Raw genomic sequence first — 27,099 nt, 5'->3', positions numbered from 1 at the left:
TTTCGATTTAAACTCGATCCTGGAGGCTCCTCGATGGGTGTTTAAGACTTGAGACGCGCTTTGACCTTAATATGGCTGCGAGACAACAACTTCCGGGTCGTATTTCATGTTTTGAGGCGCGATGAGCGAGGAACGTTATATTTAAGGAACTTGAGTTGCACCCCCTTTCCTACACCGCATTTGGCATATGACCGGAAATTGTATTATTGACTTCCCGTAGCTGCTTTTCGTCGTTCGTAATAGCATGGTGCAAGTCCGTCACCTAATGTGTTCCGTTCACTATTTTGGCAGCAGTAGTTACTAGCGTGACCTAAATCGCTGTTTGTATATAACTTCGTCTCTTAAGCCTCGTAAAATGTTTTGCGCTATCTAGTAGTTAGTTAGTTCAGTGCTAATGTTGCAGAAGTCATGGAACCGGGTCCCTCCTCTCTCTTGCCTGCCGCCGAGGATCAGCCTCTGGCTTTGGCTGCCGGGAGCTCTTCTGTCGGGGGTGGAGAGGCGGACTATGCTCGGGACATGAAAACACACTTTCGCGTGTGTCGCTTCATAATGGAAGCAGGTAACAACAGCTCATCTCGTGTTTAAATGCAAAGGAAATTATGCGGCCCTTACATGAATAATTATCAATAGTTTTATGACTGGGCTTTAAGTTGTAGTTTGCAGAGATGTAGTGCTAGGTTCTTCAATCCGGCCCAAAGAGCATTTACATGATCAAGGGTCCTCTTTTATATTTGTTTAATTAATTTTGCAGTTTTCTCCTAAATTGGTTAATTGAAATGTATTATTTACTTATTTTTGATTAATTTATCTCTTTATGTAATTGGTTAATTGATCAGAATCAGAATCTTCTTTATTTGCCAATTATGTCCAAAAAACACACAAGTAATTTGTCTCCGTTGGAGTTGGAGCCGCTCCAGTACGACAACAGACAGTCAATTGACAGAACACTTGGAGACATAAAGACATTGACAAAAAAAAAACAGTCACTGAGCAATAAAGGGTTAATAGTTATCTGGTAATGCCGGTACAATTGATTTATTGTGAACAATAATAACAGTAAAATAAACAATTTTAAGTAGATTCAGCTCTGTTGTATTCAGTTGATTTAATAACTGATTAAATGATTATAATCAAATTAATTATGAATCATGCAATAATAATGACAATGATGTATTGTTTTTATTTTTACAATATAAAATACATATACAAACCCAATTCCAATGAAGTTAGGACGTTGTGTTAAACAAATAAAAACAGAATACAATGATTTATAAATCATGTTCAACCTATATTTAATTGAATACACTACAAAGAAGATATTTAATGTTCAAACTGACAAACTTTATTGTTTTTAGCAAATAATTATTAAGTTAGAATTTTATGGCTGCAACACGTTCCAAAAAAAGCTGCGACAGGTGGCAAAAAGACTGAGAAAGTTGAGGAATGCTCATCAAACGCCTGTTTGGAACATCCCACAGGTGAACAGGCCACTTGGGAACAGGTGGGTGCCATGATTGAGTATAAAAGGAGCTTCCCTGAATTGCTCAGTCATTCACAAGCAAAAATGGGGCAAGGTTCATCTCTTTGTGAACAAGTGTGTGAGAAAATAGTCGAACAGTTTAAGGAAAATGTTCCTCAACCTACAATTTGCAAGGAATTTAGGGATTTCATCATCTATGGTCCATAATATCATCAAAAGGTTCAGAGAATCTGGAGAAATCACTGCATGTAAGCGGTAAGGCCGAAAACCAACAATGAATGCCCGTCACCTTCAATCCCTCAGACGGCACTGCATCAAAAACCGACATCAATGTGTAAAGGATATCCCCACATGGGCTCAGGAACACTTCAGAAAACCAATGTCAGTAAATACAGTTCGGCGCTACATCCGTAAGTGCAACTTGAAACTCTACTATGCAAAGCAAAAGCCATTTATCAACAACACCCAGAAACGCCGTCGGCGTCTCTGGGCCCGAGCTCATCTAAGATGGACTGATGCAAAGTGGAAAAGTGTTCTGTGGTCCGACGAGTCCACATTTAAATTTGTTTTTAGAAATTGTGGATGTGGTGTCCTCCGGGCCAAAGAGGAAAAGAACCATCCGGACTGTTATGGACGCAAAGTTCAACAGCCAGCATCTGTGATGGTATGGGGCTGTGTTAGTGCCAATGGCATGGGTAACGTACACATCTGTGAAGGCACCATTAATGCTGAAAGGTACATACAGATTTTGGAGAAACATATGCTGCCATCCAAGCAACGTCTTTTTCATGGACGCCCCTGCTTATTTCAGCAAAACAATTCCAAACCACATTCTGCACGTGTTACAACAGCGTGGCTTCGTAGTAATAGAGTGCGGGTACTAGACTGGCCTGCCTCCAGTCCAGACCTGTCTCCCATTGAAAATGTGTGGCGAATTATGAGCGTAAAATACGGCAACGGAGACCCCGGACTGTTGAACAGCTGAAGCTGTATATCAAGCAAGAATGGGAAAGAATTCCACCTACAAAGCTTCAACAATTAGTGTCCTCAGTTCCCAAACGTTTATTGAATGTTGTTAAAAGAAAAGGTGGTAAACATGACCCTGTCCCAGCTTTTTTGGAACGTGTTGCAGCCATAAAATTCAAAGTTGATGATTATTTGCTAAAAACAATAGTTTATCAGTTTGAACATTAAATATCTTGTCTTTGTAGTGTATTCAATTAAATATAGGTTGATCATGATTTGCAAATTATTGTATTCTGTTTTTATTTATGTATAACACAATGTCACAACTTCATTGGAATTGGGGTTGTATATGGGATAAATTAAGATATTCATATAATTTCTTATTTTAAATGTTATGACTATTTACAGGCGGCAGGGTGGACAACTGGTTAGCATATCTGCCTCACAGTTACGAGGACCGGGGTTCAAATCCCGGCTCCGCCTGTGTGGAATTTGCATGTTCTCCCCGTGTCTGTGTTTTTTTTTTTCCGGGGACTCCGGTTTCCTCCCACATCCCAAAAACATGCAGGGTAGGTTAATTGAATGCTCTAAATTGCCCATAAGTGTGAATGTGAGTGCGAATGGTTATATGTGCCCTGCGATTGGCTGGCGACCAGTTCAGGGTGTACCCCGCCTCTCGCCTGAAGATAGCTGGGATAGGCTCCAGCACGCCTGCGACCCTAGTGAGGATAAGCAGAACGGAAGATGAATGAATAACTATTTACAGTGGATACGGAAAGTTTTCAGACCCCCTTAAATTTTTCACTGTTATATTTCAGCCTTTTGTTACAATTATTATTTTTTTTCCCCTCAATAATGTACACACTGCACCCCATATTGACAGAAAAAAACGTAATTGTTGACATTTTTGCTGATTTATTAAAAAAGAAACACTGAAATATCACACAGCCATAAGTATTCAGACCCGTTGCTGTGATACTCATATATTTAACTCGGGTGCTGTCCATTTCTTCTGATCATCCTGAAAATGGTTCTACACCCTCATTGGAGCCCAGGTGTGTTTGATTATACTGATTGGACTTGATTAGGAAAGCCACACACCTGTCTATATAAGACCTTACATCTCACAGTGCATGTCAGAGCAAATGAGAATCATGAGGTCAAAGGAACTGCCTGAAGAGCTCAGACAGAATTGTGGCAAGGCACAGATCTGGCCAAGGTTACAAAAAAAATTTCTGCTGCACTTAAGGTTCCTAAGAGCACATTGGCCTCCATAATCCTGAAATGGAATGTGTTTGGGACGATCAGAACCCTTCCTCGAGCTGGCCGTCCGGCCAAACTGAACAATTGGGGGAGAAGAGCCCTGGTGAGAGAGGTAAAGAAGAACCCAAAGATCACTGTGGCTGAGCTCCAGAGATGCAGTCAGGAGATGGGAGAAAGTTCCAGAAAGTCAACCATCACTGCAGCCCTCCACCAGTCGGGGCTTTATGGCAGAGTGGCCCGATGGAAGCCTCTCCTCAGTGCAAGACACATGAAATCCTGCATGGAGTTTGCTAAAAAAACACCTGAAGGACTCCAAGATGGTGAGAAATAAGAGTCTCTGATCTGATGAGACCAAGATAGAAATCGTTGGCCTTAATTCTAAGTGGTGTGTTTTGAGAAAAGCAGGCACTGCTCGTCACCAGTCCCAACAGTGAAGCATGGTTTTGGCAGCATCATGCTGTAGGTGTGTTTTTTAGCTGCAGGGACAGGGAGACTGGTTGAAGAAAAGATTAATGCAGCCAAGTACAGGGATAAACCTTCTCCAGAGTGCTTAGAACTTCAGACTGGGCTGGAGGTTCACCTTCAAAAAAGACAATCACCTTAAACACACAGCTAAAATATAGAAGTGGCTTCAGAACAACTCCGTGACTGTTTTTGAATGGCCCAGCCATAGCCCTGACTTAAACCCAATGTCTGGAAAGACCTGAAAATGGCTGCCCACCAACGTTCACCATCTATAACCTGACAGAAGTGGAGAGAATCTGGAAGGAGGAATGGCAGATGATCCCCAAATCCAGGTGTGAAAAACATGTTGCCTCATTCCCAAAAAGACTCATAGCTGTATGAGCTCAAAAGGGTGCTTCTACTAAATACTGAGCAAAGGGTCTGAATACTTATGGCTGTGTGATGTTTGTTGTTCGTTTTAATAAATCTGCAAAAATTTCAACAATTCTGTTTTTTTCAACATGGGGTGCTGTGTGTATATTAATGTGGAAAAAACAGGAACTTAAATGATTTTATAAATGGCTGCAATGTAAAAAAGAGTGAAACATTTAAGGGGGTCTGAATACTTTCCGTACCCACTGTACATACACATTTGAACTTCAAATATTTTTATTTTTTTTACATGATCTACAAACAACCTGCCCCATCTGTCCAATTTAAATGTCAAATGTGGGCCTTGAGCATAAAAGTCTTTTTTGTTGTTGTTGTGTTTTTATGTTTTCTTGGTGAAAGTTTTTTGGTTCATAATGAAGGCATGCTGTGTTCTAAAGAAAACCATAAATGAGGGAAAATGTTTTAACATATCTGTTTAAATATTCATCTCTCGCTCAGGAGTGAAGCTGGGCATGCGGTCTGTGCCTGTGGCTACAGCGTGTGTGCTGTACCACAACGTCTTTAAAAGTGTCAGCTTAAATGTGTATGAACCATACCTGGTGGCCATGAGCTGTATGTACCTGGCAGGCAAAGTGGAGGAGCAGCACATAAGGACCCGTGACATCATCAACGTAAGCCACAGGTGAAATTTTTGTTCATGTAAAATGATTCACAACTACACGCGTACATTGTCCGTACCGGTTTTTTTTTTTTTTTTGGGCAACCATTGGGTAAATTTTGGTACATTAGTGTTCGGAAAGAAAACAACTATTTTCTCTCTCAAATTATATGTTTTGATTGTCAGTAAAACTACATTTTGTTGTGTACTGAGCAATATAACCGTTCTACTTTATTTTAATTTTTTTTTACTGCATTTTGAATGCCATTGTCTAATTTTATTGCTTTCGAATTTATATTAATGTACTAATTTCTGTGTCTGCGTCTTGTGGGCTGGGCGATAATTCAGTATCAATTAGACTTTACACCGATCTGATTGATAATTTCCCACGGCACACCGGAAGATCGCTCATGGCACACTAATGTGCCATGGTACTCTGGTTGGGAGTCACTGGACTAGAGAATACTTTTGAAGAGACTGTATACAGTACACAATTATATACAGTAAATGAACAAGTCATTTAAATAGACACATTGCTCCATCTTGTGATCCGATCGGTGATCGGTAATTAGTTTCTTAGACTTGCTGATCGGTCTCCATAATCCTGATCGTGTAAAGCCTAATATCAATATTTATTGCGATAGGCACGTGGTCAATAGAAAATAAATTTGATAAAATGTCCGCTAGAATAAAATCGATCAAAACTATGCCGGTGACGCTGCAAGGCATTTTGCGGGTAACTTCAGCCTCTCGAGTGTTAGAGGTAAAAAAAGAGAACAACAAAAAGTCGCGGCTCGAGTTTAGGGCGCCGACCGTTCAAACCTCAATTACCCTGTTATATTCTGGTCAAGGTGAGTCTTCAATGATTAGGCCAGATGAAAAGTTTAACAATTTATTCGCATATACAGTGGGTACGGAAAGTATTCAGACCCCCTTCAAATTTGCACTCTTTTTGAAATTTGTTTGACATTTTTGCTAATTTATTAAAAGAAAAACTGAAATATCACACAGCCATAAGTAAGGTTGGATGGTGAATGTTGGTGGGCAGCCATTTTCAGGTCTCTCCAGAGATGCTCAATTGGGTTTATGTCAGTGCTCTGGTTAGTCCAATCAAAAACAGTCACGGAGTTGTTCTGAAGCCACTCCTTCGGTGTTTTAGCTGTATGCTTAGGGTCATTGTCTTGTTGGAAGGTGAACCTTCGGCCCAGTCTGAGGTCCTGAGCACTCTGGACAAGGTTTCCGTCCAGGATGTCCCTGTACTTGGCCGTTTTCATCTTTCCTTCGATTGAAACCAGTCGCCCTGTCCCTGCAGCTGAAAAACACACCCACAGCATCACTGTTGGGACTGTATTGTATTGAATGAGCAGTCCCTGGTTTTCTCCACACATACCACATTGAATTAAGGCCAAAAAGCTCTATCTTGGTTTCATCAGACCAGAGAATCTTTTTTCTCACCATCTTTGAGTCCTTCAGGTGTTTATTTTTTAGCAAACTCCATGCAGGCTTTCATGTGTCTTGCACTAAAGAGAGCCTTCCGTTGGGCCACTCTGCCATAAAGCCCCGACTGGTGGAGGGCTGCAGTGATAGTTGACTTTCTAGAACTTTCTCCCATCTCCCGACTGCATCTCTGGAGCTCAGCCACAGTGATCTTTGGGTTACTCTTTACCTCTCTCACCAAGTCTCTTCTCCCCTGATTGCTCAGTTTGATCGGACGGCCCACTCTAGGAAGGGTTCTGGTCGTCCCAAACTTATTCCATTTAAGGATTATGGAGGCCACTGTGCTCTTAGGAACCTTAAGTGCATCAGATTTTTTAAAATAATCTTTGCCTGAGCTGTGCCTTGCCAAAATGCTGTTTCTGAACTCTTCACGCATTTCCTTTGACCTCACGATTCTCATTTGCTCTGGCATGCACTGTGAGCTGCAAGGTCTTATATAGACAGGTGTGTGTCTTTCCTAATCAAGTCCAATCAGTATAATCAAACACAGCTGGACTGCAATGATGGTGTAGAGCCATCTCAAGGATGATCAGAAGAAATGGACAGCACCCGAGTTAAATATGAGTGTCACAGCAAAGGGTCTGAATACTTATGTTTATTTGATATTTCAGTTTTTCTTTTTTAATCTGCAAACATTTCAACAATTCTGTTTTTTTCTGTCAATATGGGGTGCTGTGTGTACATTAATGAGGGGGGAGAAGAACTTAAATGATTTTAGGTAATGGTTGCAATATAACAAAGAGTGAAAAATTTAAGGGGGTCTGAATACTTTCCCTACCCACTGTACAGAGCCGAACAAGGTTGGGTGAAGGTTCTGCGCTGGGCTCTCCCGCACATAGCTCGGAACAGCGTCAATCCGAAAGAGACCAGGGAAGCTTTCGTCGTAGGGTCCCCCTTCCCATGGGCTCACCACCTGTGGGAAGGGCCATTGGGGTCGGGTGCATTGTGAGCTGGGCGGTGACCTTGGCGATTCGATCCCCGGCTACAGAAGCTGGCTCTAGGGATGTGGAACGTCACCTCTCTGGCAGGGAAGGAGCCCGAGGTGGTGTGCGGGGTCGAGAAGTTTCGACTAGATATAGTCGGACTCGCCTCCACACACAGCTTGGGCTCTGGTATCAGTCCTCTCGAGAGGGGTTGGACTCTCTTCCAATCTGGAGTCACCCACGGTGGGTATACTTATTGCCCCCCGGCTCGGCACCTGTACATTGGGGTTCACTCTGGTGGACGAGAGGGTAGCCTCCCTCCGCCTTCTGACTGTTGTTTGTGCCTATGCATCAAAGAGCAGCTCAGAGTACCCACCCTTTTTGGAGTCCTTGGAGGGGGTGCTGGAGAGCACTCCCGCTGGGGACGCCATCATTCTGCTGGGGGACTTCAATGCTCACCTGGGCAATGACAGTGAGACCTGGAAGAGCGTGATTGGGAGGAACGGCCCCCCTGATCAGAAGCCGAGCGGTGTTCTGTTATTGGACTTCTGTGCTCATCACGGATTGTCCATAATGAACACCATGTTCAAGCATAAGGGTGTCCACACGTGCACTTGGCACCAGGACACCCTAGGTCGCAGTTCGATGATTGACTTTGTGGTCGTGTCATCAGACTTGCGGCCGTATGTCTTGGACACTTGGGTGAAGAGAGGGGCGGAGCTGTCAACTGATCACCACCTGGTGGTGAGTTGGCTCCGATGGTGGGGGAAGATGCCAGTCCGACCTCGGAGGCCCAAATGTATAGTGAGGGTCTGCTGGGAACGTCTGGCAGAATCCCTTATCAGAAAGAGTTTCAACTACCACCTCCGGACCATTGTCCTCAGTCGGAAAAGGGTGGCGTGCCCTCTCCAGGTCGGGATGAGATGCTGCCCCAAGTGGAGTAGTTCAAATATCTTTGGGTCTTATTCACGAGTGAGGGAAGAATGGAACGGGAGATCAACAGGCGGATCGGTGCAGCGTCTAGATTGATGCGGACTTTGTATCCGTCCGTTGTGGTGAAGAAGGAGCTAAACCGAAAGGCGAAGCTTTCGATTTACCGGTCCATCTACGTTCCTACCCTCATCTATGGTCACGAGCTGTGGGTCGTGACCGAAAGAACAAGATCCCGGATACAAGCGGCCGAAATGATTTTCCGCCGTAGGGTATCCGGGCTCTCCCAAGAGAGAGGTGAAAAGCTCGGTCATCTGGGAGAGGCTCAAAGTAGAGCCGCTGCTCCTCCGCCTTGAGAGGAGGCAGATGATGTGGCTCGGGCATCTGATTAGGATGTCTCCCAGGTGCCTCCCTGGTGAGGTGTTCCGGACACGTACCAGCCGGAGGAGACCCCGGGAATGACCCAGGACACGCTGGAGAGACTGTCTCTCGGCTGGCCTGGGAACGCTTCGGGATCCCCTCGGAAGAGCTGGAGGAAGTGGCTGGGGAGAGGGAAGTCTGGGCATCTCTGCTAAAGCTACTGCCCCCGCGACCCGACCTCGGATAAGCGGATGAAAATAATGAATGAATGTTTGTGCTATATACTCAGTACTTGAGTAATTATTTCACTGTGTAATTTTTACTCTTACTCAAGTAATTTTTTGTAGGATTACTTTTACTTGAGTCACATTATTGTCAAGTAACAATACTCTTACTTGAGTAAAATATTTGGCTACTCTACCCACCTCTGGAGCGGACATCCTCTATTGCTACTCTTACATTTAAGCAACATTTTTGCTCCTCAGGTCAGCCTGCGTCGTATTTGTTGCACTGGTCTTTTGTATTTTCGCATTGTGGTGCGGGTAGTGGCCCTGGTTGCGGTGCCAGCGTAACTGCGAAGAACCCGTAACATCGGCGACAAGAGCTGATCCGCTAGTACATCTTGTGTTAGGAGATGCGCCTACAATTATCTAATTAGTTTACGGATGTTCAATGTGTTAAGCGACGGAGCGATGTTAAGGATTATGCCACAACACAGAATGAACTAACTTCAAATTCAGAAATGGCCTATAAAAACAGAAAAATATTGTACTTAATATTTTCATGAAGGATGCGTTTGGGATTACCCTTTGAAGTTGGTAATAGTGAAAAATGAAGTGAAACAGACAATGATTTTAGTCAATTCTTTTCCAGAATGAGAGTGCTTAAAGAGGAGGATGCCATTCATGTGGCACAGCTTGAAGCAGGCATCAGTTGCAGATGGAGATGGGCCTGGCTCAAGTTGGAGGCCAAAACAAAAAAGCAAAGAAATTAGGCAAATTTAGTTGTAATCTTAAATTTGTACTTCAACATGTACTTGTGTAAATAAGTCTTTCTGCGTGAAGAAAATGTGTTGATTTTGCCTTATTGTATGAGTCAGTCTTCCAGATTGCTTAATTTATGTTAAAATCAAAAACATTCTCTGCGGGAGTCCGGGGGATCCCCCAGACCCAACCTACAATTTTTGTATTTTTTTGGGGGGTCACCTTTTTCATACCTTTAGTCTTTCCATGTCTGTTAAATAGATACATATATGTTGAAATATATTTTTATTTTGTTGTTAAAATAAAATGACTAAAGGACTCAACTCAAAGTGTAGGACTTGCGACTTGACTCAGGACTTGCATGTCTCGACTTGGGACTTGACTCGGAACTTGAGGGAAAAGACATTGAGACTCACTTGTAACTTGCAAAGCAATAACTTGGTCCCACCTCTGGCCGTAACGGCCGCCTTGACTTTAAGTTTTCTTTCGGCTGGCCTGACCGCAATGAAAAAAGTGAACAGAGCGGGATATCATAACTGTGGAGTTCTTTGCAGTTTGTGACTGTGCACGACTGACCAATGGTCAAGTAGAACAATGGAGACATACCGTCCTTGACAATTCACTATACAGTGTTCCCTCGTTTTTCGCGGTTAATGGGGACCAGAACCCCCACACGAAAGGTGAAAAACCTCCAAGTAGGATTTGCCCCCCCCCCCCCCCCCCCCCCAAGAATTTTCGTGTATGTGGGTACCATAATGTTTAAAATATGTAAACAGTATTTATACTTTACATATTTGAGACAAAGATTACAATGGTACACATATTTACTTAAATCTTTAATTATAAAACCTTGTACAGTAATTAACATTCATCAACATTGCCTTCTGAGAGAGGCGAACACGCTTGTGTTGGTGGCAGAGGAGAGGCTCTCACTTGACTCGTAGAGGCTTTAGGTTCACTCGGAGACTCTTCTGCTGGAGGCGCTGATGGTGTAGCTGGGGTTTTACCTTGGAGAAAAACATGGTGATGGGTAGTTGTTGTCTTTGTTTTTTCTTTTGCTTCAAAATCCCCTGTACAAGGACATAACCCCGTCTCTTATTACACGGAGTTAACACACGTTTCACTTCCTTATTGAAGCAGTTTTGCGGATGTTTGCTTCCTCTTTCTTGATGTACCGCACTGTAGATTCATTCACGCCATAATGGCGAGCCACAGATGCATAACTTCTGCCCTCTATGATCAAATCTAAAAGTTTCACTTTTTCGCTGATGGCCATCTTCTTCCTCTTGGGTGCCCCGGGGGAAGCTTTCGCAGGGGCACAGCGCTTCGGCGGCATTGTAAGGGCTTGCTTAACTAATAAAAAAAATTATCGCTTAAACAAAAAGAAGTTATTGTGAACACAACAGCGTGGACGAGACTGGCGAGACACAACAAGGGAAGATGCTGGGTGAGGCTGCGATGATGCGCAGCCAATCAGCTCACGGGATAAATCCACTCGTGCTCTCATTGGTCGATGTCACGCCGGGAACCAATCACGCGCCTTGTATGAGTACCGTACAGTACAGGCATGTACAAAGCCTCTGAGTCAACTCATCTCTTTGTTTGGCATGCAGGGAAACCTTCTCTCACGCGCATCAACATGAAGCAATGCGTCTTTCCGCAATATGGCTGCCGATATGGCTGTATTTTATTTATTTTTTTATGGAATTTTGGAAAAACCTGCGAAGCACTGAAGCCGCAAAACGTGAAGCGGCGAGGGAACACTGTATTGACGACTGGGATTTTCAAATGAAAAGTCGGTGCTTGCAGCCTGTTATTGCCTTCTATGCTTTAATGGTATTTGCTTCCATTAAGGCCATTAGTGATTACGCTTTGTAATAGCACACTTATTCAGTTAGCTCTGTAAAGTATAATTTTTTGGGGTTACATTTTTTTTATGATCATTTATTCTTTGTTACAGATTCATTTTGAACTGGAAACATGTATTGTTTGTTAAAAAGTAGTGTAATAAAAATTTATTATTCCCTAAGGAGGAATAATCATGATTAATAATCGTGATTACAGTATTGATCAATGTAATTGTGATGTAATGTAATTGGCCATAATCATGCAGCCCTATCCAAAAGTATCGCTCGCCTGGCTTGACTCAGATATGAATTTGAGTGACATCCCATTCTTAATCCATAGTTTCATATGACATCGGTCCCCCGTCTGCAATTGTAACATCCCAAACTCTTCTGGGAAGGTTTTCCACAAGGTTTAGGAGTGTGTTTATGGAAATTCATGACCATTTTTCAAGAACCGCATTCGTGAGGTTACACACTGATGTTGGACGAGACTTCCGCTCTAATTCATCCAGAAGTGTTCTATAGAGTTGAGGTCAGGATTGTGCATGCCAGTCAGGTTCATCCATGTCTTTATGAACCTTGATTTGTGCACGGATGCACAGTCATGTTGGAACAGGAAGGTGCCAACTCCAAACTGTTCCGACAAAGTTGGAAATTTCCAAAATATTAACCCCTGAGCTCCACTGAAAGGAACTCTGAATGCTTCAGCACACCAAGAGATTTTGGATAGTCAAACAGTTTTTCCAGCATTACCCCTTCCTGTTTCGTATGGATGAACTTGACTGGCCTGCAGAGTTCGGCCCTCAACTTGATAGAACACCTTTGGGTTGATTTAGAGTGGACAGTGAGCCAAGTCTTCTCGTCCAACATCAGAAGAAACTGAAGAAACAAGGGGTCTAATATTTTATTCATGACTATATTAATTTTTTCTATTTCTATATTTATACATACTTCATGCAGTGTATTTCAAGTATTCAAGCTTTTAGTGTGCAATCTTATTTCTCCATTGTAAACAATACATTGAGCACTCACTCAGTGTAGTGCTGTTTTTCATTGTGTCTGGAGTCACCACACTCAAAAAGTGGACCTTTTTTGCTCCACTTGGATAATAAGTGGTTTTCCTTTTGCATTCGGGTGGATTTTATTCTTCTTGAACGCTCCGATTTCCAGAGTGGTATCGAACGACGAGTGTAGCCTGTATCCGGGTTGGAGCGCGCCACCTGGGCTTCCGTGTGGCGTGCACCTGCGCTAAGTCCTCTGACTCATCTCATGCTATCAATCTCGTGGTGGTAACACTGACTCGTGTGCATCGAATGCAGAGTTGCCCTAACAGCACAGGAGAATCCACTGCATATAACACTGACTTTGCTCACATAGCCTCATGTGCTGCGGACTCTGAGGTTACGTACCGGTGGCTAACGCTAGAGTCAGTCGGCAGTTTGAACCCATTTTATTCTTCTGGCTCCCACACAGTCGTGCGCACACAACTTGTCGGAAGACAGGCAGTCATTGGCTGACTGTCGGCTTTTTGGGTGCTGGCCTTTAAGACACGGTGTGAATTGAGTGCTGTCGTGTAACATTTTATTTTTTTTCACTAGCGGTACATAAAAAACAGGTACCAAGCTATTTTTTATGTCAAAATACCTTTGTACGGTACTGGCATTGGTACTTCGTGCAACACTAGTGTCTAAAGTACTTGCTGTGGTAAATAATTATTTAGGTTAGGAGTAATAAACATGCTATTGGGGCCACTTATCAATTTATCTGGTGGGTTTTATTGTTGTTGTCTATTACAATACTATCTCCCACCTCCCAGGTACTTCAACAGTGGCAGCCCCCCTTTAGAATGTGACAAGGAATTCTGGGACCTGAGGGACAGTGTGGTGCAGTGTGAACTTCTCATCCTCCGACAGCTCAACTTCCAAGTCTCCTTTGAACACCCACACAAGGTGTGTGTGTGTGTGTGTGTGTGTGTGTCTGTATTCATGTCCTCCCTTTATGAGCATCCACTCTCCTTGCCTGACATTGTGTGATATTGTCATGCTTGATCCAGATTCCTTGTGTGGACGGTTACAATCTGGATCTTTTTTTTTTTTTTTTTGGGGTGGTGGGGGTACCTGTTTACTTTGTTCATTCTAGTTTTCATAGCTACACTGAAACTATTATGTATATAGTGGGTCTTATGTCTCACCCTCTCGCTAGTATCTACTGCACTACTTGATGTCTGTGAAATCCCTGGTGAACCGCCACGCATGGTCTCGATGCCCTGTTGCTGAGACCTCCTGGGCATTGCTTAGGGACTGCTACCATGGATCCATGTGTATCCGGCACACGCCCCAACACATCGCTATAGCGACACTGTATTTGGCGCTCAACAGCTATGGAGTGGAACTGCCTGTTGGGGAGAAACAGTGGTGGCAGGTGTGTATGTGCTCTTAGATTGTTATCTTGTACACGGTCATGCTGCTCAGTCTTTTTAAAATTTATTTTTGTAATAAAACTCATTTCTAACTTTGGGTTTTATTACACTGCACCAGGATACGCTGAATACTGTATATTTGTGTGTGTGTTTGTTTTTGCGGAATACAAATCATACTTTTTTTTTTTTGGAACGTTTAAAATTTGAGTATTAGAAATAGTCACAGTCTTAGAAACTTCTCAGTGGGGAAAAATGTCAGATGGACTACATTATGGTAATCTAAAACCAATTATTTCAACTTCTCGTCATGAAAACATCCATCCATTTTCTATTCCGCTTATCCTGTTCAGGGTTACGGGTGAGCTGGAGCCTATCCCAGCTGACTTCTGGGAAAAGGCGGACTACACCATGGACTGGTCGCCAGTCAGTCGCAGGGGACATACAGTTGAAACTAGATGTTAACATACATTTATATAAAAACACTGTTCCTCACTTTCTGACATGAAATCCGACAAAACCTTTCCTGTTTTTGGTCAGGATCACCAAAATTCTATTTGCTAAATGCGAGAATAATGAGATCGAAGTATTATTATTATTTTTTGTCAATTTTGCATTACTTTCTTCAAAGTCGTAAGGTTAGATGCAGAAAGATTATTATGTCTTTAAACAATTTGGGAAGACCCAGATGAACATTTGAGTTAATTAGAGACACCTGTGGATGTATTTGAAGGCACAACTAAAACTTACGAACAGCTTCTTTGTGTAACATCATGGGAAAGTCAAAAAGAATTGTGGACTAGCACAAGTCTGTTTTATCCTTGGATGCAATTTCCAGATGCCTGATGGTGCCACGTTCATCTGTTCAAACCATTTGACACCATTGGAATGTCCAGCCATCATACCACTCACGATGGAGACACGATCTGTGTCCCAATGATGAACGTGCTTTGGTCCAAAATGTGCAAAGTCCTTGTGAAGTTTCTGGCTTAAGCTGATAACTGTGTCCACAGTGAAACGAGTACTGTACCGACATGGGCTGAAAGGCCACTGTGACAGGAAGAAGCCATTACTCGAAAATAACATCAAAAAGCCAGATTGCAGTTTGCAAATGCACACAGGGACAAATACCCTAATTTTTGGATACATGTCCTGTGTTCTGGTGAAACTCAAATTGATTGGCTGAATGAGCATCATTACGTTTGGAGGAAAAAGGGGAAAAACTTGCAAGCCAGAGAACACAATCCTTTTCAATAAAGGGGTGGCAGCATCATATTGTGGAGTTGTTTTGTTAAAGAAGAGACTGGTACACTTCACAAAATAGATGGGATCATGAGGAAAGAACAATATGTGGAAATACTGAAGCAACATTTCAAGACATCAGCCAGGAGGTTAAAACTAGAGTGCAAATGGGTCTTCCAAATGGACAATGACACAAATCATACACTGCCAAATTGGTTAACAAAGTGAGGCATGTCCCAATCTGATTTTTGAGATTGGAAATCGGTCTGGAAAAAATAACTAGCAAAAACACGAGCATCTGATGGGAATGGATGTAAAATCTCCAGATTTTACCACTCTTATACAACCCCTATTCCAATGAAGTTGGGACGTTGTGTTAAACATAAATAAAAACAGAATACAATGATTTGCAAATCATGTTCAACCTATATTTAATTGAATACACTACAAAGACAAGATATTTAATGTTCAAACTGATAAACTTTGTTTTTAGCAAATAATTATTAATGTACAATTTTATGGCTGCAACATGTTCCAAAAAAGCTGGGACAGGTGGCAAAAAAGAAAACAAAGTTGAGGACTGCTCATCAAACACCTGTTTGGAACATCCCCCAGGTGAACAGGCTAATTGGGAACAGGTGGGTGCTGTGATTGGGTATAAAAAGAGATTTCCTGAATTGCCCAGTCATTCACAAGCAAAGATGGGGTGAGGTTCACCTCTTTGTGAACAAGTACGTGAGAAAATAGTCGAACAGTTTAAGGAAAATGTTCCTCAACCTACAATTGCAAGGAATTTAGGGATTTCATCATCTACGGTCCATAATATAATCAAAAGGTTCAGAGAATCTGGAGAAATCACTGCATGTAATCGGCAAGGCCGAAAACCAACATTGAATACCTGTGACCTTCAATCCCTCAGGCGGCACTGCATCAAAAAATGACATCAATGTGTAAAGAATATCAACACATGGGCGCAGGAACACTTCAGAAAACCAATGTCAGTAAATAAAGTTCAGCGCTACATCCGTAAGTGCAACTTGAAACTCTACTATGCAAAGCAAAAGCCATTTATCAACAACACCCAGAAATGCCGCCAGCTTCCCTTGGCCCGAGCTCATCTAAGATGGACTGATGCAAAGTGGAAAAGTGTTCTGTGGTCCGACGAGTCCACATTTCAATTGTTCTTGGAAATTGTGGACGTTGTGTTCTCCGGGCCAAAGAGGAAAAGAACCATCCGGACTGTTATGGATGCAAAGTTCAAAAGCCAGCATCTGTGATGGTATGGGGCTGTGTTAGTGCCAATGGAATAGGTAACTTACACATCTGTGAAGGCACCATTAATGCTGAAAGGTACATACAGGTTTTGGAGAAAACATATGCTGCCATCCAAGCAACGTCTTTTTCATGGACGCCCCTGCTTATATCAGCAAGACAATGCCAAACCACATTCTGCACGTGTTACAGCAGCGTGGCTTCGTAGTAAAAGAGTGCGGGTACGAGACTGCCTTGCCTGCAGTCCAGACCTGTCTCCCATTGAAAATCTGTGGCGCATTATGAAGCGTAAAATACGACAACGGAGACCCCGGACTGTTGAACAGCTGAAGCTGTACATCAAGCAAGAATGGGAAAGAATTCCACCTACAAAGCTTCAACAATTAGTCCTCATTTCCCAAACATTTATTGAATGTTGTTAAAAGAAAAGGTGATGTAACACAGTGGTAAACATGACCATGTCCCATCTTTTTTGGAACGTGTTGCTAAAAAAAAAAAAAAAAAAAGTTTATCAGTTTGAACATTAAATATCTTGTCTTTGTAGTGTATTCAATTAAATATAGGTTGAACATGATTTGCAAATCATTGTATTCTGTTTTATGTTTAATACAACGTCCCAACTTCATTGGAATTGGGGTTTTACAAGCAGTCTATTCCATGCTCCTCGCCAACACTTTTATCCAGCAGTGCCCAAACGGCGTGCAAATCCCATGTGATCACAACAACAGTTTGCCAAGATGTCAACATACTAGCAAGGAGTTGCTTGCTTAAAGTTGTTTATTCACACTCCAATTGAAGTTCACTGTAAAACTACACTCACAGAACAAAAAAAATTACCTATTGAATGTACAAATATGCCCTGCAATTGGGTGGCAACCCCGCCTCCTGCCCAATGATAGCTGGGATAGGCTCCAGCACGCCCGCGACCCTAGTGAGGAGAAGCGGCTCAGAAAATGGATGGATGGATAAATGTTCAAATACATCACAGACTAAGTTTATTTCTTCGTTTTTGTTCAGAAAAATCGCTAGCTCAATGCTAACACACAATGAATGAAAAACACCATTGATGAGCTAACAAAAATTAGCATTGAATTTGTGGCACATCTCTGTCAAAATATTGAATATTGATACACAAACGCTGTATAACCACATGGAAAAAGGCAATATAACTACTCTCTGGCATATATTTTTCAAACTACAGGAAGTCCTCGAGTTATGACTCACTCGACCTACGACGTTTCGACTTTACGACGCCCGTGCCTCGTCCGCCATTTTGTCCCGGCACCATAGTGTTTCTGCTTAGCTAGTGCATAGTGCTTGTCTGTGTTTCTGCGGCGGGAGTATCTTTGCCTTTTTCGCCCTCCTTTTTTCAAACTCTCAGTAGTAATGGTAAGTACAGAATCTTATTTTTTAATTTTAATGTATTTTAGTTTCTTTATACGAGGTGTTAACCTTTCCTGCTACCGTCACCTGACCGTGGTCGGGAGACGCAGGGGTTAACTCCCTTCTCTCGTTGCACAGCTGAGCTGGGTGGCGGCAACAATAAAGGCACGAAGCACCGATTTACTGCTTTAATGGCTTTATTAGCTTCTCTGCACATTCATTGTCAACGGGTCCTCCGCTAATCGCTACTCTTCCCCGGTCCCTGTCACTACACTTGCTACTGTACACACTCGCACCGGCGCGCACTCCCTTCCTCCTTCGCAGTCTCGTCTCACTCACACATCAACGCACACGCGCGCACACACTGAGCTTGCTGTCACAATCACGTGGGACAATACCCGTAACAGAAGTATTTCGCCATAAATTTAGACTTTAACGGTGAAATCCGACTTACGCGGAAATTCGTGTTACGTCGCCAGCGTAGGAACAGAATTCGTTTGTAAATCGAGGACTTCCTGTAGTCTACATTGTTACTGCAATTGTGTATCTCATTGCGTGTATCACACTGCCCCTCAGAGGCCAAGAAGTGCACAGCAGGAACAGCGATTTTCAATAAAACTAAACCCCACTTGCATTAAGAAGTTCAAGTGGAGAAAGCAAATGTTCCCATCATATGCAGACAGTAAAAAAAAAATTGAAATTAAACTTTATTTTGCACTTTAAAAGTATAATTTGTATTTATAGGGATTATTCTTTATGGTTTTATAATTTTTTTAATCTATTCAAAATTTAGACTGGTTATGTTTAAGTTAAGCAGTGGTTTCGCATTTTAAATATTTATTGTTATTGGTTTTATTGAAGTTATTTTTCCGGATTTCCTAATATAATTATTTTATTCAGTTGCAGTACATTCTTATTTTTAAGTTACTTTATGTAACCCATTGGTTAATAATAAATGGGTCAGTTTTTTCTCAAACCTACTGTTGCTGATTATTGTTCTCTGTTTGAGTAATGTCACTTCATGAAGCCTTTTCTAAAATTCCAAATTACAAAATAAGTATGAATGATTATTGCTGATATCGGATCGGACCGATATTGGTATCGGCCAAAATTCAAGGTTGCAATACCGGTAGTTGATTGGAAGTGAAAAATTTGGATTGGGACATCACCAAAACAAAGTCTATGTTTTGGAGTGGCCATCTCAAACTCCTGCTCTCAGTCCTATTGAAAATTTATGGGCATGTGCAAGCGAGGTGACCTACAAACTTGGCACAGATACACCAGTTCTGTCAGCAGCAATGGGCCAAATTTCCTGGCAACTATTGTTAGAAGCTGGTGGAAGGATATCCAAAACGTTTGACTCAAGTCATGCAGTTTAAAGGGAATGGTATCAAATACTAATCAGAATCGCCTTTTTTGACCAAGTATGTTACAAGACAAGGAATTTGTCTCTGTAGCCACTCTAATATAACAACAAATAGCCACTATGACAAAATATAAATTTAGGACATAAAAGACAGGAGTCTGGAGAGTCATTGAGCAATGAAAGTGTACCACTAGTATGATGATACTGATATAATGGCAATTGTGCGAATGATGGAGTCCTCAAGCAATTTAGAGCAATTAAAAGTGACTAATAGTGCAATGATCTGCTACAGTGAAGATTGTACAAATGGTGTAGAAAATTCTCAAACACGAGTGGCCAGTAGTAATCAACAACAGAATGCAAATAGTGCAGCATGACAAAACAGTGAGCGTAAGAATAATGTAGAAGTGTCCCAACAGAGATGTGCAAAATTGCCAGCATGTTGCAATGAAATTGTAAGTTCCGTTGAAGAAGTTAATGGCAAGAGGGAAGAAAATGTTGGAATGTCTGCTGGTTTTAGTTTGTATTGTTCAATGGTGCCTACCTAAGGGAAGGAACTGGAATAGGTGTTGACCAGGATGTGGAGTGTCCAAGAGAATTTTGCATGCCCTTGTTTTAGTCCTGGCAGCATGCAAGTCCTCAAGAGTGGGTAGGTAGGTATCGATAATTTTTTCAACAGCCTTGACTGTCCGTTGCAGCCTGACTTTTGTTCTTCTTTGTGGCAGCACCAAACCAGACTGTGATGGATGAACACAAACGATTCAATCACTGCTCTCTAGAACTGCCTCAACAGCTCTTGTGGCAGCCAGTGCTTCCTCAGAAGCCGTAGGAAGTGCATCCACTGCTGGGCCTTTTTGAGGATGGCGTTGATATTGGTGTCCCACTTGAGGTCCTGAGAAACTAATTCACAGGATCTTGAAGATCTAGACAGTTTACACAGGGTAGTTGGAAAGCGTTAGGGGCAGGTGTTTTGCAAAGGAAATTTCCTGAAGTCCACGATCATCTCGACCGTGTTCAGTTCTACGTTGTGTCGGCCGCACCAAACCTCCAGTCGCTCCACCTCCTGTCAATTCGCAGACTCGTCACCGTCTTTGATGAGGCCGATGAGTGTGGTGTCGTCTGCAAACTTCAGGAGTTTGAGAGTCGGGTGTGTTGAGTTGTACTTGTTTGTGAAGAGAGGGAAGAGCAGCAGCAAGAGGACACATCCTTGTGGGGCCCCGGTACTGATAGTGCGTGTCAGAGGTGTGATGTTGTTTGATGTGGGTGTGGGGTGTGAAAATGTCCTTTTCAAATCTGCAGTAGAAGGTATTCAACTCGTCAGCCAGTCCTTTGTTGTTCTCCACTGGGGGAATGATCGCTTGTAGGCAGTTAGTTAGAGCTCTCAATGCCATGAGGCACATTTATGCCGCAATTGGGTTTTCTGTAATCTGTAGTTTTCTACAGGAGAAGGTGATTGGCCTACTGCCCAACCCCAGCACCTGGTATTCTTAGGCGGTCTCCCAGTACTAACCAGGACCAACCCTGCTTATCTTAGGAGATCGTACGAGATCTGGCAGCATGTGGGGATTATAGGCAGTTAGCGATTGTAATCCTCGCCAGATTGACTGCGTCGTTTGCAGCCAACGGGTTTCTCATCTTTTCTACATAATTTCTCTTTGCGATGTTGATTTCTTTTGTCAGATGGTTTCTGGTCTCATTGTACAGCGCTGTACCCACTCCGATGTCCACTTTAGCTTGGCGAAGTTTGGCAGTGAACCACGGTTTATTTTATTCTGGCACAACACGTTGATTAATAACCAGTTTTGAAATCAGAAGTCTATAAAAGCATGTTTATCAACTATTACATTTCCTTTCAAAGGGGGATTGGTAACAAAAAATGCTTCCAAATATCTGTTATTACACCAGAACGCAATGAGCAATTTTTATTTGGATTCGCGGGCCAGATAAAATGAGGTGGGTGGCCGGATCTGGACCCCGGACCACCAGTTTGACACCAGTGCCATAGCCCTTTTCCCAAGTGGAACAGTATGGAATGGTAATCTCTGTTCTGGCTTTTAGGCAGGGTGATAATGGTGATAACTGTTTTTGTTATGTAAATAGTGTGACAACACATGAGCTGTGTAACAATTCAGGGGCTTAATCTTTCAGAGGCTGTATGTTTATACATCAGTGGTGGGTGGTGCATTTGGTTTAATCCACCTTGTTAATATTGCCGCTCTCAGGTCGCAATTATAGAAACTATTAATACTCTACAAAAATGCAATATAAAAGCATGGAACTACCGTGCTGTGAAAAACTATTGGCCCTCTTCCTAATTTTTTATATTATTGCATATTTTATTTAATTTTGTCAAACAAATGTAATTTTCAGACAAATATAACCAAAGTGAACTTAAAATGCTGTTTTTAAATGATTATTTAATTTATTAAGGGAAAAAAACTTTTCAAAGTTACCCAGCCCTGTATGAAAAAGTAATTACCCCCCTTGTTAAATCATGAATTAATTGTGGCTAATCACCATTTTTGGTTAATTTTCACTGATCACACCCAAGCCTGATTACCTCCAGACCTGTTAAATCAAGAAATCACTCAAACATAATTTGTCCTGATAAAATCAAGACAGAAAAAAGATCTAAAAAAAACTGCAACAAAATGATGATCCAAAGAAACTTCATAACAGTCGAGAAATAAAGTAATGGACATCTATGAGTCTGAAAAGGGTTACAAAAGCCATTTCTAAAGCTTTAGGATTCCAGCAAACTATAGGGAGAGCCAATAGCCTCACATGGAGAAAACATGGAACAGTTACCCCATTACCTCAAAAGAACAGCAATGACTCATCCAGTAGGGCACAAAGAACTCAGGACAACTTCTAAAGAACTACAGTCCTCTCTTGCCTCAGTTAAGGTCAGTCTTCATGACACAACAATAAAGAAGAGACTGGTCAAAAATGGCAGCCATGGCAGAGTTTCAAGGCGAAAACCACTGCTGAGAAAAAAAACATAAAGGCTTGTCTTACTTTTCCAAAAAAAAACATCTGAATGATTCCCAAGACTTTGAAGAAGTTGAGCTTTTGGGAATGTGTGTGTCTTGTTACATCTGGTGTAAATGTAGCACAGCATTTCAGAAAAAAGAACATCATACCAACAGTCAAACATGATGGTGGAAGTGTGATGGTCTTGGACTGCTTTGCTCCTTCAGAACCTGGACAACTTGCTGTGAGTGATCAAACCATGAGTTCTCCTCTTTAACAGAAAATCCTGAAGGAGAATGTTCAGCCATCAGTTTGTGACCTCAAGCTGAAGGACACTTCGGTTCTACAGCTGGACAGCGAACCAAAACGCACCAGCTAGTCAACTTCTGAATGGCTTAAAAAAGTCCAAGTCCAAGACTTGAATCCTATTGAAATGCAGTGGCATGACCTCAAAAATATGCTGTTCATGCTCAAAAACCCTAAATTTTTGCTGAATTCAAACAATTCTGCAGGAAGAGTGGGCCAAAATATCTCCAGAGATTTGAAACACTCATTGCCAGTTATATAAAACATTTGATTTCAGTGTTTGTTGCTGAGGCTGGCCCAACCAATTATTAGGTTTAGGGGACCATTACTTTTTCACTCAGGGCCAGTTGACTTGGAATAGTTTTTTTTCCTTAGTTAGGGTTAACCCTATGAAATCACCATTTAATAACAGCATTTTAAGTCCACTTGGGTTATAGTTGTCTATTTACATTTTTTTTTTTATCTTAAAAAGTGGGGAAACTGCAAAAGTATAAGAATTTGAGAAGGGGCCAATACTTTTTCATGCCACCGTATGCCACATACATCTGGAGCAGTGCAGAATTAATAGTTATCTAATAACTTGACAAAACTTTTAAATAACACACATCATATTCACCAGCAGTGCTGATTATTAAATGTATTAATGTGTGCAAAATATATGCTGAACTGTATGTATATGCAGTGAATAGCCACAACGTTATGACCTGTTTCAGGTATTACTTGAACAATATGTTCATTGTTGTGGCTGCAGGTTCGGTTGTAGTTGAGTAGAATTGCTGTGTATCGTATTGAGAGCTGTTTCTAATACTTTGGTTAACTCATTTATAGGGTTGGGCATCGTTTGAATTTGAGCGATTCCAGTCCCGATTCCGGTTTCTTATTCTGATTCTGGTTCCAAACGATTCTCGGTTTCGATTATTTTTGGGGGCTCGGTCAAAAAAGTTTGCATGGTTTAAATAAAGGGTGTCCAAATTATGAACATCCATTTTCTTAGCAGCCCGCAGCATAGAGTAAAATGAACATTTGACTCTGGGTTCTTTATAACCAGTATCAATATAAAACCTATGAACGAAAAGGCAATGTGTGTGGAACTAACCCAGTTGACTTAATCAATTAATGTTTTAGCTAAAAGTAAAAAATAGCATTGTTAAAATCGTTATTTGGGACTTGTTTTCAAATAACCTACTCTCAGTCCAACAGACTGGGTAGGATGCCATAAGGAACAGTCATATTATCACGCCTTAGGTAACAAGCCTAAGGTTCATGAGACTCAGGTCCAATATAGTCCAAGTATAGTTGCCAGATTTTGTGAAATTGGTCCACTTTGTCATGTAAAATGTTTTTTAACATATTCCAAAGGATTCAACTCCAGTATAATTTTATACCAACCACTAACAGAAAAGTTCGTATCAATGATCCATTGCAACAATATATTCTTCCTTGCAGCAAAAGTGAGAATGTGAGAAGTGAGAATACAACTTCTTTTCACCAACCGTGATTAATCGTTTGCTTGGGAGACCCATAAACCAACAAACTGTATCCATCTCTAAAGTGACCCTAAACATTTTTTCGATTTCACTCAATAGGGCTGACCAATAATTCCTTATCTTATGACATGACCACATGCAATGAGTTAAGGTACCAACTTCAGTTTTACATTTAAGGCACAAAGGTGAAAAAGATGAGTTGAAAAAATGCCTCCGGTAAGGAGATATATGCACCATATATAGTATTTCTTTCATTTCAGTACGTGTTTTTTTGCCGTAACTCCAAACAACCTCCCATGTCTTCTCGTTATTGTTAGACGGAATTTCTGACACCATAATGTGACTCCGCCAAGCAGGGCACACACTCACTGTGCTGACACCGCCCAGCTTGGCGGAGACATGTTTATCAGCGCGCAGTGAGTCTTGCACTTGCACGGAATTGAAGATTCATCACTGGAAATACAGCCTTCAGTCACCAAAATGTCGCATGCTCGAGGCAGAAGCCAAAGGACACTCCCCCTTGCGCCAACACCACCCAGCTTGGTGCAGACCCGTCTGCCGAACAGGCAAATACGCACAGTGAGCCTTCCGCTGGCACAAATATCAAGATGCGCACCGTTCGCACTCAGGCGCACGTTGCACAGTCTATGAATATGGAGCCCTGAGTGTGTGTAGTGCATCTCTATAACATGAGTTCCATTTTTTTATTATTATTTTTTTAATTTAACTACCTCAGGTTTTGACACTATTCTAATTTGAGATGTACTGTACCTGTAATATGACCTTTACATGGATAAAAAAAGATAAATGGACAAAAATTAAGAACAAAGATTTTGTGAAGACTATAAAACTTTGTTTGAGAAAATGTGTTTTGTGTATTATATTGTCACATGGAAGTGACTATTATCTGTCAACCAATCAATGGGCTGCATTGTGTCTAGCTCCACCCTTTAGTTATTGTACGATTACAGAAACGGCAGAATGCCGAAAGGGTTAAGGTCCAGATCAGTTAGTTTGAGTAAAATTGCAACAAAATCCACTGTCATTGAAGTTGGACTCAAGATATATTTCCACCTACCTCTCCAGCTCCAGTCAATCTTCAAAGTCTTCATTCTGTTATATTAATTGGACGGTGGTGCACTTAAAATTTTACATTGTCAACCAATTTCACTAATGAGGTCTCTTTTGTTGAAGGTCTGCTTTACATGGCGCTCTAGTTAAATGCAAAGGATAAAAAAAAAAAACATTTAAGTTAAGATTTGTTATGGTTCCCACTTCAGACCTCCAGGCAAGAAAATCTCGGTTGTTTAAAGTCCAAACTTTGAGTCCGTATATGTGTATGTGTGTAGGTGCTTTGTGAGGGTGCGACCAAAGCGGGCATCGATGCTGTGATCTCTGACCTTCTTCAACTGTACGACATGGAGGCCAAGTGTATCTGAGGACACTGCCAGGAGACCTGCACACCCAAGACACCAGTTGTTGATGCAGCTGCACCTGTGCAGTCGCTAGTGCATCATTTCTGTGGGTAACTGTGTCCGTGCATGTGTGTGTGTGAGGAAATTCGCACACGAGACAGGGCTTTGACAAAAAACCACAAACTGCACTACCGAGGCTTAACACCATGGGGAGACAATTCTCCATTTCCCTCTACCTGGTTTCAGATGTCTCAGTTGTGCAGCAAAACCAAGATTCTGTAGAATTGGATCACTGGCAGTAAAGCACATTTTTACCTGCGCAGACATTTGGCTGATTGGTTACTCTTGATCTTTGTTGTATTCACTAGTTCTTTGTCAGTCAACATTAAAAAAAAAAATAATAATAATAATCTTGTTACGAGCATTATGTGGATGCTCCTCTCTGTTTTTGTTTAAGACTCTATTATTGCCATTGACATGTGCATAGCCCATCTTTGCATTAAAGTATGGAAGTTAAGGACTGACACCATCCCCAATATAAGTCTTAGAGGTCATATTCCTGTACATATTTGGCAGCTCAACTAAGGAAATCTTTACAGAGTAGATAGGTTTTTGACAAAGAATCTACGTGGTGCATATATATTTCATGCAAATATGTATGCATTGTTTTCTCCCCCCCATCAGTTTCCATTAAAGAACACAAAGCAAAAAGAAAAGAAGGTTGACTTGCTCATTATAATAAAATGCTATGTGAGCGCTTTATCATTCCAATAAACTCTTCAAATCCCCACCAAGGAATCCTTAATTAGCACCAGATCATTAGCGAACATTAAGGAGAAGAGCACATGGCCACCACGTCCGGCCTGTTTCTTTCCTCTCCGGCATACAGTACTTGGCTGCATTGAGTCAGAATGAAGGGTCTCTCCCTTTTACCTTGACTTTGAGGTATATCCTGCTGCTCAACTGGATATAGGTAAGCTATTGAATATGAGGACCAGCTTGGTGCCTTCAGGATCCCAGTACTGTCCTTATAATCACAACAGCGATACCATCTGAGCTCGGTGCTCCACGGTTCTTGAGTATCTTAAGGGCTTGGTGAACAACCTTGTATATGGCCCTTTTGCCCAGAAGACCGTCGTCCACAAGGAGTCAGGCCCACATTTGCTTAATCTCCTAAAACCTCTTTCCCTTCAGGTTTCGTCAGCCAGTTTTGTGTTTAGCAGAGCGGGCACTTGGGAACTGCCGTCTCGAAAAAGCTTGCTGCATCTTTCCGCTGTATACTGTTGCTTTGTTGGTGTTTAATGATACAAGAAATTGATGGCACCCCAACTCATGGCTCCCATAACCTTGGTTAAATAAAACCCTCACCAGAAAACCTTTAAGGTCTTTTCCACTTGTTTAGATCGCCACATGACGTGTGTGTGCTACCAAGTGTGGTACAGTTTTAACTCTTTGTTCCTTACCCGAGTTGATCCTCCACTCACCAAGTGATGTC

At 41.8% G+C, this 27,099-nt stretch overlaps 1 protein-coding gene across 1 annotated transcript; it reads left to right on the top strand.

Moving 5' to 3' along the window:
• Positions 1-42: 42 nt before the first annotated feature.
• Positions 43-26,323, top strand: ccnq (cyclin Q). Its single transcript, XM_061793097.1, has 5 exons — positions 43-559; positions 5,045-5,228; positions 13,561-13,693; positions 13,947-14,165; positions 25,539-26,323. Exons 1-5 carry the CDS (start codon positions 409-411, stop codon positions 25,626-25,628), a joined length of 777 nt encoding a protein of 258 aa, XP_061649081.1. The 5' UTR covers positions 43-408; the 3' UTR covers positions 25,629-26,323.
• The last annotated feature ends 776 nt before the right edge of the window (positions 26,324-27,099 follow it).

Source organism: Phyllopteryx taeniolatus, chromosome 1 (genome assembly GCF_024500385.1).
Source record: "Phyllopteryx taeniolatus isolate TA_2022b chromosome 1, UOR_Ptae_1.2, whole genome shotgun sequence".
NCBI classification, from domain to species: Eukaryota; Metazoa; Chordata; class Actinopteri; order Syngnathiformes; family Syngnathidae; genus Phyllopteryx; species Phyllopteryx taeniolatus.
The sequence above is the reverse complement of the archived record's forward strand: the minus strand, read 5'-3'. Positions and strand labels throughout refer to the sequence as shown.